This window comes from Nelumbo lutea, chromosome 8 (assembly GCF_056320005.1).
Source record: "Nelumbo lutea isolate HS-2025 chromosome 8, American lotus-T2T, whole genome shotgun sequence".
NCBI classification, from domain to species: Eukaryota; Viridiplantae; Streptophyta; class Magnoliopsida; order Proteales; family Nelumbonaceae; genus Nelumbo; species Nelumbo lutea.
The window spans coordinates 23423092-23435716 of record NC_142691.1 but is presented as its reverse complement, the minus strand read 5'-3'; the positions used below and the strand labels follow the sequence as shown (position 1 = coordinate 23435716).

At 36.6% G+C, this 12625-nt stretch overlaps 1 protein-coding gene across 1 annotated transcript; it reads left to right on the top strand.

Moving 5' to 3' along the window:
• Window positions 1-904: 904 nt before the first annotated feature.
• Window positions 905-1636, top strand: LOC148843354 (putative disease resistance protein RGA3). The gene has a single exon (XM_088959400.1). It carries the CDS (start codon window positions 905-907, stop codon window positions 1634-1636), a length of 732 nt encoding a protein of 243 aa, XP_088815526.1.
• The last annotated feature ends 10989 nt before the right edge of the window (window positions 1637-12625 follow it).

The window sequence follows — 12625 nt, the reverse complement described above, 5'->3', positions numbered from 1 at the left end:
ACCAAGCCCACACGTAATGCGGGCAGTAGAATCGTAAACAGATCCGATCTGAGCATTTGCATCTATATCCAATTATGAAATCTCTAGATCCGCATTTGCATCATACTATTATATCAGATTATGGATCAAATTCAGATTTAAACTGTAACCGTCTTATTGTGTTTAAAATGGTTAAAAGAGAAAGATAAAGTGCCCAATTATTCTTTTTCCATTAGATGGTTTCAAGGGAAACTTTAATCATTTTAAGTTTAGTATTTTAACACAACACACTAATTAACTTTTCTAGGTAGGTACTAACCGAAAGTGAGACTCAAATTCACATCTCCGCTAAGACTACCCAGCTAATGTATCAATATATCAAGTTAATAGCTCTTATAAATTTTGATGAATTAATATTGATTAGTGTACAAACTTGATACAAAGTGTTCACGAATGTTGCATCGATAAAATAACATTCATCCACCATGGCATACAGAACGATAATTTTACACCTGCATTCAAAATGTTGTTGGCAATCTATATAGAGCACATGATAGATGAAACTTCTTTTTCTATTGGCTATTAAATAATCTTCCAAACCACCTCAAATAACCGGCGATTCAGAGCTCCGATCAAAGATCCGACCGTTCAGAATGAAGAAAATTGAGTTATACACTTACTATCCAAATTTCTGCTCGATCGGACGGTGGATCGGAAAGTTCCGGCCGTTTGATGAACTCTGTGCATTGAGAAATCTGCACAGTATTTCGATTTCTCTCTTTTCCTCTCTCTCTTCAACACGCCGCGCGCAAAAGAAAATCTGACCCTAGTTTTTGTTTCTTTGAAAAAAAAACAGTTGGCTGAAGGAGAATGGGCTATAATATGGGTCAATATCCCATAATGGGCTGGGCCCAACACATTACTCATGGGTACCCTTTCTGCTCACCGCCTTAGAGTCTTAGAAAATGAATATTGTTGGTCACTCTTCATCCAATATGCATCTTTGAACGATCATGTTCTGAGCAAACATCCTTGTCTGGAAGCGATTGATCCAAGAATAGTGGACAAATGTAAAGGCATGCCTCTTGCAGTTAAGTCACTTGGATGCTTTTTACATACTCCAATTGTAAAGGAGAAGTGGGAATATGTATTGACCCACGAAATATGGGAATTAGAAGAAATAATGTTAGATCTAATGCTGAGTTATCACCATCTCCCAGCACATCTGAAGAAGTGCTTCGCTTATTGTTCCGTCTTCCCCAAAGACTACATGTTTGAGAAGGAGGAATTGGTTTTATTATGGATAGGAGAGGGTTTTATACTTCCCCAAGGAAGAAGACAAATAGAAGACATTGGCAAGGAGTATTTTGATGAGTTATGTCTCGTGTCATTTTTTCAATATTCTGAGCGTTTGAATAGAAATGGTGAACCAATGTTTGTGATGCATGCTCTGATTCATGATTTAGCACGATTTATTTCAAAAGATATGTGTTTGAGATTGGAACAGCATGAAGATGGTAGGCTGGGGAGTAGTATTCCTACAAAGGCTCGTTATTTGTCGCTTTTTCCTAATCATTTTACACGTGAGAGATTAGAAGATGCCTTGTACAAAGTTAAGACTCCGCACACATTTCTACTGTATGATTCTTCTTCCTAGAAAGAGAAGATTCCATGGAGATGCCTACGTGTGTTGTGCTTGCGCAATTTACACTTCAGTAATGACTTGTTTGATTCGATTGGTAATTTGAAAATCTTAAGATATCTGGACATATCCTACACTGGAATTAGAAAGCTACCAAAACCTACGGCCTACGGGCCACATTACTGCTGATTCGTAGTGCACTCTTCTTGACTTTGCCCATGCCAAAGAGGTGACTGGGACTTATGTGGTGTCGGGCTGACCTGGTGCCAAGCTACCTGTGAGATGCCGAACTGACCAGGTGCCGAGCTACCTGTGAGGTGTCGGGCTGACCGGGTGCCGAGCTGCCTATCTGTTGCTATTATTGTGGATTTCATCCGTTTGTTCGACGGTTCCATCTGATTGTAAATGGCCCTGCTTGGAATTGCCCTAAGATCATAATTTGTAGGCTCATCATAAATTGGAGAAGGTTGATCTATCTGTTGCTATTATTGTTGTTGTTGCTGCCAAGGTTGAATCTTTTGCTGCTGCTACCTAGAATTAGGAAAATCGGCAGTGGTGATGGAGGAAGATTCAGTTGGTGCTAGAAGTAAGTCATTGAGGGACTGAGGCAAAGAAGCTTGTTAAGATGGAGTATGATCAAAGTTGGGAGGAGCATTGAGCTCAGAAAGCATCCTCTTAAGCCAACTAACAAGATCAAATGGGTTGTAATGAACATTCTCAGAAGAAAGATGGGAAAGCCCATCCTCTTGAGCGCTATCCAATACCATGTCTACCTTCTCCAGCTTTTGCACCACCTCCACCATCTCCAACAACCTAACCTTGTATCCCAACACCACCAACAGCTCATCCACTTATGCATCCTGCTGCTCCAATTCATCCCACATCTTACTCTTACCCGCCACCACCATTAAATACCCTCTACTACTCCCACCTCCTCCACTTATACTCTATTGATGCTCTCTCGCCATCTCTTGTTTCCCTCAAAATCCATAGATACTATGGAGAGACCGTTGCTTCACTTCAAAAGCAGAGAAGAAGAAGAAGATGAAGAAGAAGAATCTAGTCTTATAATGCGGAAGAACTTGGTTTTTCACTTCCACCAACAAGAATGGTGGAATCATTGGCAATGAACGGTGGTGGACTGGTGGTCTTTGAGAAGAGAGAAGAGCGGTTGAGAGGTTGAGACTTCATAACTAATATTTGAATGGTTTTCTAAATTGGAAGGAGAAGAGAGCTGGTGATCTATTTTCATTGTATAGTAGGGGGCATGCAAAGATGCTAAATAGGTTAATGATGGAAATTGTGGGAACTATGTCTTAGAATTATCTCTCTCTCTCTCTCTATCATTTGTTCATGGGGTCAAGTAGCCCAATGAACTCGGACTCAGGCTTTAAACATCATGCCTGACTATAAACCTGGCCCAAGCCTGACCCTAACCCAATAATATTACATATTTAGTAGAAAAGTAATATATAATATATAATATATAATATATAATTAATATAATATAAAATATTTGTCTAGGTCGGGCTTCAACTTTATACAAGGCCGGACTCAGCCTCAAGATCTAGGACTAATGGTCAAGCCGAGCTTGAGCTTGGGCCGGTCGTTTTCAATTTATAAAGAGGAAAAGCCCAGCCCAAACCCGGCCTGGCCCGACCCATGAATAGGTCTAGTTGGTCCCATGCTCGCTTAATATATTAGGCCCAACTTGGCCCTAAAATTTATGGGCCTGATGCAACCAAGGGCTAGGGCCCAGGCCAGACTAAAATGGTCACCCCTAAGCAAATTGATTTTGGTTTATTATATTAATGAGGATAAGAGAGAAAATAAAATAAAAATAAAGAAGGATAAGAGAGAAAATAAAATAAAAATAAAGAAGGAAAAGAGAAAAAGGAAAAAAGAAAAAAAAAAGCAATTTGATGGAGTAATTGAGAGGAGAGAGAATTAGTGGAGTGGGTTATTGGAGGAGAGAGAGTTAAATTAATGATTAACGGGGTAAGATTATATATATATATATATAGTGTTTATTATGTTTTATTTTTAAGTGGAATTGAAGCAATTTAATTAACATTTTAAGGAAACCAAAATTTCTTCATTTTTATTAACTGTTATAAGATAAATCTATTTTAGGGTCTATTTGGTTCATGGATAGTATCGGAATTGAAATTGAACTCTGATTGTTGTTTTATTATTTTATTAGTCTTTAATAATTAATATCTTAGTATTTATAATGAATTTTATTAATATTATTATTTTTGTACTTTATATTATGTAATTATTAATATTAATATTATTATTTTTATTTTATTGTTTATTTATTACTTAGTTATTAGTAATATTACTATTACTAAAATTATTTTTTACCCAAAATATATTGTATTAATATTTTATTTATACATTATTAATATATTTAATAATTAATATATTTGTTCGCTATTGTTATTTTATTATTATTATCTTATTATTAATTTAATAATATTATATTATTTTATTAATATTAGGGGTTTGGGGGTTTTGTAACATGAGTTCATTAGTCCTTAAAGGGGCCTAAAATACTCAAACATCCTAACATCTCTCTCTATCTCTCTCTCTCTCTCTCTAATAATATAATATATGGAAAAGTATGGACAGGCCCAATGCATATTTCTGAATTCCACTGCAGACCTATAAACATTGAAAATGTCAAAATCCCTCACTCTATACACCAATGCCTGTGAACTGCATCAATTCCGATCTGGCACACACCCCAACTGTACTTTGGGCTTAAAATTTCTGACCCTGGGCTGAACCGTCGTTCTCCTATAATATATTGGTAACAATGTGCAGCTTTATTAATGATATACAACTTTATTAATGACAATGATTATTATTTTATATTTAAAAAAAAATAAGAAAAAAAATACAGATAAATACCTGTATTGCAAGGAGAGGACTGCTGACATAGATCACCTTGTTTTATTATATATAATGATTAGAACTTTTTTGTATTCCTTCTAAGATCTTTTGTTTTTGTAGGAAGAAATTTCCAAATTCCATTTAGTTCCAATTAATATTTTAGTTTGTCTGCCAATGTCTTTGACTTCAAGTGAAATTGGTGACCTTAAGAACCTCTAAAATTTTGGTGCCACGATTCTTCAGTTATTTTTTCAATCCCAGCACACATTGTCCACATTTGTTCGAACTTGAACGATTTAGGACCCTAGATTCTGAGTTGATAAAAGAAGTGGGGTGTGATCGGCACTAGAAAAGGCTAATTGGTCATATAGGCTTCAGGAAACATATGTCTCCATTGGTAATTATTAATGACCCAATCCAATTTTTCAATTTCTCCAAGTATAATTATTTCCTTTTGCCTCCATTTCAATTTAAGTATAATGGTTTATTATTTGGTTGAAATTTTTTGATTGCGAGAGTTTAACTAGCTCGGCTCGTATTGGTAATTTTAAAATTTTTTCTCCTGTACTCGGTTCGTATTCTCACCCATGTTTCCATAAAACATTCAAGTTCGAACATTGGTCAAGAAACTCATGTTCTTTTTTCACGTTTATGTGGCGATTATGAAAAGTTTATTTTTCTACGTATCAATAATCCTTATATCACATTTTTGGGTAAACGATATCCATCTCTCCTAGGTGGGTTCTCACCTAGGGGGAAAGTCACTAACACTTGAATGTAACAAAAATGTCTCTTTTAATAATGAATTATTATGGCTAATGGTCATTGCCTTATTTACCTAGGAAATAAAAGAACATGGATAAATTCACTTACCCGAGTAAGTGTTTATGGGTAAATGCATTTACCCGGATAAATAACTTACCGAAAAGCGAATGGGGCCTCAATGTTTCTTTTCCCTGCACATGCAATAAACCAGAGAAAATAAAGTCAACCCGATGGAGAAGGTATTTTAATTAGCAATAAAAGTAAGATTTACTTAGATGCATCTTTTTATTTAATCTAAAAGAAAATAGAAAGAAAAAGTTGATTTATGGAAGAAATAATTGTATGCATTTCCCATGTCATAGAAACCAGTAGAAAGCCAACTAAGAGGTGGCTCAATTGGTATGTTAGATGATTCGCTCCAGCATAGATCATAGATGTGGATTCGATTTTTGCAGCCACTGAGAGAGAAGGAAGAAATGTAATAATAAATGATGTACTGAAGTAACAATATTTCTAAATAGTAGAGGCTATAAACTGATTTTGGTAGCTTTCTAATTCCAGTGTAGGATATGTCCAGATATCTTAAGATTTTCAAATTACCAATCGAATCAAACAAGTCATTACTGAAGTGTAAATTGCGCAAGCACAACACACGTAGGCATCTCCATGGAATCTTCTCTTTCTAAGAAGAAGAACCATACAGTAGAAATGTGTGCGGAGTCTTAACTTTGTACAAGGCATCTTCTAATCTCTCAGGTGTAAAATGATTAGGAAAAAACGACAAATAACGAGCCTTTGTAGGAATACTACTCCCCAGCCTACCATCTTCATGCTGTTCCAATCTCAAACACATATCTTTTGAAATAAATCGTGCTAAATCATGAATCAGAGCATGCATCACAAACATTGGTTCACCATTTCTATTCAAACGGTTAGAATATTGAAAAAATGACATGAGACATAACTCATCAAAATACTCCTTGCCAATGTCTTCTATTTGTCTTCTTCCTTGGGGAAGTATAAAACCCTCCCCTATCCATAATAAAACCAATTCCTCCTTCTCAAACATGTAGTCTTTGGGAAGACGGAACAATAAGCGAAGCACTTGTTCAGATGCGCTGGGAGATGGTGATAGCTCAGCATTAGATCTGACATTATATCAATCATTTCTTCTAATTCCCATATTTTGCGGGTCAATACATATTCCCACTTCTCCCTTACAAATGGAGTATGCAAAAAGCATCTGAGTGACTTCACTGCAAGAGGCACACCTTTACATTTGTCCACTATTCTTCGGCCAATCGCTTCCAGACATGGATGTTTGCTCAGAACATGATCGTTCAAAGATGCATATTGGATGAAGAGTGACCAACAATATTCATTTTCTAAGACTCTAAGGCGGTGAGAAGGAAGGGTACCCATGAGTAATGTGGTGGAGGCTATACAACTATCATGCATCTCAAGCAATCAATGTATGATATTTTTTTTAAAGAATGAAAAGGAAAATCTAATAAAAGAAAAAACAGAATAAGATACAATTCAGATTGCCACAAGGGTTCCAAGGCCCTTAGGAATAATCCAAAAAGACTCCAAACTACAACTCTAACAAAACAATTGCAAAAAAACCAAACCAGCCAGAATTTTCAAGAGAACTTCCTTTCAAACAAGATTAGCAACTATCTTACCTCTACCCCCTCTCCCCTTGCCCTGTACTGCCTCCAGACCTCTGAGATCTACCTTCACTAAATTATCCATGTAGAAGTCCACAAGTCTTCACAATTTTCTACTATTGGGAAGCCCATTGAACCTGAATTCCTCACTGTCTTCCAAAAAATCTTCTTCATCACTAACCATCCTTCACTACAAGAAAATTGGTCTGACCTAATGGTTTAGAGCCGGAGGTCCTTGTTACTACCGCTATAGGGATATCTAAGGCGGTTGTCTATGAAAGACCGCCACTTATAATGGTTTTAAAAGCTGACACGACAGTCAATAATAATATTTTTGACAGATTCTACAATGAACTGCAATTAAATCGGTCTAATCTTACAACGAATCGGTGAGGAGAAACATGAGGAGACAAAAAAAATTTCTTTCGGATGAAGTCTCCTTCCTGTTCAACAAGACATAAGGTTCTCTTTTTTGGAGAGAACCTTGTAGAGAAATTTTGAAGAAGACAATTATTGTTCATGCAAAAGTTGAGAAGAAAATCTAGGGTTAGAAGTGTTGTACGATTCAAGATAGCAGACTTTATTTATTCTTCATTTGAGAAGGGGAAAGATCCCTTTGTGCTTGAGAATGGGGGAAATTTCTGGGTGATATCCAAGCAAGCACTAACCTCTATTCATTCGAGCAAGAGAGGAGAAGGTAACGTTCTAACCCAAATTTTAATCGTTTTCATAATCAATGACAATGAACAGTGAGAAGTGAGAACCAACTAACCATCTTCCTCTTCTATCATTCTCTCCATTTTTGCTCTTTTCTCTTTTTTCACAGAAAATCCTCCATTTCCCTTCATCTTCTCCATTGGGAAGGTAGTGACGAACTGGATTCTACACGGTAGTTAGTGAGTCCTGAATCCCATTTGATTTTCCCCTTTGAACGTTTCATTATAGTAGTATGATTTTGTCTGTTCACAAGATATGCGATGTTTTCGACGAGGATGTTGCATACAATTGGGAGACAAAAGAAGTTGAAAGAAAGACTATCAACTTGCCTCTATTACCAAGTCAAAGAATTGAAGAAGATCGTGATAAAATCAGTTCGCCAATACAATCGGAACCAGAACAAGCTTCATAGTCTACTCCGGACTCACCACCAAGGCGAACTAAATCCTTAACGGAAATATATGAAACATGCAACTTGATGATCATAGAACCAGAAAGCTTTGAAGAAGCTTTTAAGGAAGAAAAATGAAGAAAATCTATGAATGTAGAGATAAAAATGATCGAAAAAAATGAGACTTGGGAGTTAGTGGATCGTCCACAAGACAAAGACACTATTGGAGTTAAGTGGGTATACAAGACAAAGCTTAACTCAGATGGCTCAATCCAGAAGCTTAAACCAAGGCTAGTTGCCAAAGGATACTCACAACAATACAGTATCGACTACAATGAGACATTTGCTCCAGTTGCTCGCCTTGACACAATCAGGGCATTGTTAGCACTAGCTGCACAGAAGAAATGAAAAACTTTTCAACTGGAAGTTAAATCTGCATTCCTCAATGGCTATCTTAAGGAGGAAATCTATGTAGAGCAACCTCAAGGGTTCGTTGTGCAAGGACAAGAAGACAAAGTTCTCAGATTAAAGAAGGCATTATATAGCTTAAAACAAGCTCTACGAGCTTGGTACAACAGAATCGACAATTACTTAGAGCAAGGATTCAGGAGGAGCTATAGTGAGCCAACACTCTACATCAAGACTCAAGGTACAAATGACACTCTCATTGTTTCTTTATATGTTGATGATCTCATTTATACTAGAAATAATGAGAAGATGGTCAAGAAGTTTAAAGGAGACATGATGAAGACTTTTGAAATAACTGATTTGGGCCTAATGCACTACTTCCTTGGAATTGAAATAACTCAAGAAGAAGAAGGGACCTTCATCTCACAAAAGAAGTATACAGAAACTCTTTTGAAGAAATTCAAAATGGAAGGGTGCAAAACAGTCTCCACCCCACTAGACAACATTAAAGCATTCAAAAAGGAAGATGGCTCACCAAAGGCAAATGAATCACAATTTCGAAGTATGATTGGTAGTTTTCTCTATTTAACTGCTACAAGACCAGACATCATGTATGTAGTTAGTTTACTATCAAGATTAATGCAGAACCCAAGTCAATTCCACCATGGAGCAGCTAAAAGAATACTAAGATATTTGCAAGGTACAAAGAGGTATGGAATTTGGTACAAAGTCACACATGACTCTAAGCTCATTGGCTACACAGACAGTGACTGGGCAGGTTCGGTAGATGACATGAAAAGTACATCTGGTTATGCTTTCACAATTGGATCAGGGATATTTTCTTGGGCTTCAAAGAAACAAGCAATAGTTGCCCAATCATCAGCTGAAGCAGAATATATTGCAGTAGCAATAACAACAAGCTAGGCTATATGGCTCAAAAGGATATTTGATGACATGGGAGAACCACAAGTTGGTGCTACTGAAATCTACTGCGATAGCAAATCTGCTATTGCAATGGCAAAGAATCTCATATTTCACAGCAGAACCAAACATATTGGCTTCAAGTATCACTTTATCAGAGAAGCAAAAGGAAACAAAGAAATAGAACTCAGACATTGCAAAACTGAAGAACAGTTAGCTGACATATTCACAAAGGCTCTACCAAAAGGCAAGTTCGAATTGTTATGAGACATAATTGGAGTTGCTGAAATGTGCACCAAGGAGGAGTATTGAATGTTGCTTCACATTTCCCAGAATCATTGAATCAGTTTTCTCGAAAAATAGTAAAGCTCTCTTTAAAGTTTGTTACATTCCAATGTGCGTCGTTGCATTTTTCAAATTCAAGTAATTCCAAAGTTAGTCGATTCTGCTCCCAGGTGAGTTAATGACAGTCTTCGTTCAATGTAAGTCGGTTCACCTTCACCGACTCCATCTATTATAAAATCCTCTCTTCTGTACTGATTCGGATATCTGAGAGAAACAACTGAATACATCTACAGAATACATCATCATTACTGAAGTATAAATTGCGCAAGTACAACACACGTAGGCATCTCCATGCATCAAATAAATGAACAAGGTTTGTTGCAAGCCATGAAATCTTCTCTTTGTAATAGTAGAAATGTGCGCGGAGTCTTAACTTTGTACAAGGCATCTTCTAATCTCTCAGGTGTAAAATGATTAGGAAAAAGCGACAAATAACGAGCCTTTGTAGGAATACTACTCCCCAGCCTACCATCATCATGCTGTTCCAATCTCAAACACATATCTTTAGAAATAAATCGTGCTAAATCATGAATCAGAGCATGCATCACAAACATTGGTTCACCATTTCTATTCAAACGCTCAGAATATTGAAAAAATGACATGAGACATAACTCATCAAAATACTCCTTGCCAATGTCTTCTATTTGTCTTCTTCCTTGGGGAAGTATAAAACCCTCTCCTATCCATAGTAAAACCAATTCCTCCTTCTCAAACATGTAGTCTTTGGGGAAGACAGAACAATAAGCGAAGCACTTCTTCAGATGCGCTGGGAGATGGTGATAACTCAGCATTAGATCTAACATTATTTCTTCTAATTCCCATATTTCGCGGGTCAATACATATTCCCACTTCTCCTTTACAATTGGAGTATGTAAAAAGCATCCAAGTGACTTAACTGCAAGAGGCATGCCTTTACATTTGTCCACTATTCTTGGACCAATCGCTTCCAGACAAGGATGTTTGCTCAGAACATGATCGTTCAAAGATGCATATTAGATGAAGAGTGACCAACAATATTCATTTTCTAAGACTCTAAGGCGGTGAGCAGAAAGGGTACCCATGAGTAATGAAACGTTTTCATTTCGTGTGGTCACTATAACCTTACTTCCTTTCTCTCCAAACATTACTGGTTTCTGTAGTACTTCCCAGTCTTCTCGTTTAAAATTCCAGATATCATCTAGAACAATTAAAAATTTCTTTCCTTTCAACTCCAACAGTCGAACATGTGCAGCATACTGCTCCAATATGTCTTCGGCATCATAAGCCAGATCGTTGAGTCTATCCAGCCAGTTCTTCACTGCTCTATTGGTTATCTGTTTCCTCTCTGCGTTGATGAGTACATCCTTGATCATCTGTTGTTTCCAGCTTTTGAATATCATTGTCGATCCTCTTTATGGATGAAACGTCTTTGATAATTCCGTTCACTGTCTTGTTAATTAAAATTTCAATGGAAGCTGATACAAGTAATTCGGCCGCCATAAAAATTTTGTTTAGTACCCTTGAGTCTAGATGGAAAGAAACAAGAGGCTCAACAAGAAAACAGAGATAGATTTTGTGGAACTAAGAAGCTCAAATTGAAAGTGTGGACCTTTCAAACTAGAGGCTAAACAATTAATGCAGTTTTTTTTGTATATCTTCTCATCTATCTCATGATGATAGCGGAGGGTTTTTTTAATAATTTGGTCTTGGTCTATGTAAATGAAGTTTGCTTGAAAAAATGGAGAAAATAGCATCCAACCAATAACTGTAAGCTGATGCAAGTACTCCTCATGGAAGAAAAAGAAGTAAAAAGACTTAAACCTACCTGGATGTTTCTTCTAAATCGTAAATACTAAATCCTCCCGAGTTTTCAAAATATACTAAGACCTTCCTTATCAATGTCAAGTAATGGACAAAAGCCTCTGGTTAGCAATCAGCTGTTTGCATAAAACATCAAATGTGGACGAAGTTTACTTAAACTCCCTGACATCAAATGTGGACAAATTCGACTGATTTCTTAGGCATTGATCAACTATCCCCAAAAACTCCCTGACAGCTGAAAGAGACCAATGAATGGGCTGGCATTGATCAAGTCGGCTTGGGCTCGAATCGAGCCTGAGCCCATCCTGAAAAAAAACATTGGACCCGGTGTTTTAAGTCCAAGCCCATAGACCTAAAATCATATCCAAGCCCAATTTAAAATGGGCTGGGTTGGGCCGACCCACCAGCTACCCAGGCCATGAATAGGTCTACCTATAATCCATGGTCCTGGGACAATCTGAACACCCCTCAATAAAATTTTAACACAAGCTGGTGTTTGTTTGAAAAATAAATAAATAAATAAACAGGATCCTTGTGTTAAAATTTTTTTGTTTTAATACTCTCTCTACTAGAAATGGTCTAATTCGTGCCAAAGGGGGAGTCTTTGGGTGGTTTGGCAGATTATTTAATAGCCAATAGAAAAAGAAGTTTCATCTATCATGTGCTCTCTGTAGATTGTCAACAACATTTTGAATGCAGGTGTAAAATTATCGTTCCGTATGCCATGGTGGATGAATGTTATGTTATCATGCAACATTCGTGAACACTTTGTATCAAGTTTGTACACTAATCAATATTAATTCATCAAAATTTATAAGGGCTATCAACTATGATATATTGATACATTAGCTGGGTAGTCTTAGCGGAGATGTGAATTCGAGTCTCACTTTCCGTTAGTACCTACCTAGAAAAGTTAATTAGTGTGTTGTGTTAAAATACCAAACTTAAAATGATCAAAGTTTCCCTTGAAACCATCTAATGGAAAAAGAATAATTGGGCACTTTTATCTTTCTCTTTTGATCATTTGAAACATAACAAGACGGTTACAGATTAAATCTGAATTTGATCCATAATCTGACATAATAATAT

Coding starts and splice junctions, on each gene's coding strand:
- LOC148843354 (XM_088959400.1), top strand. CDS start 905: ATGGGTACCCTTTCTGCTCACCGCCTTAGAGTCTTAGAAAATGAATAT.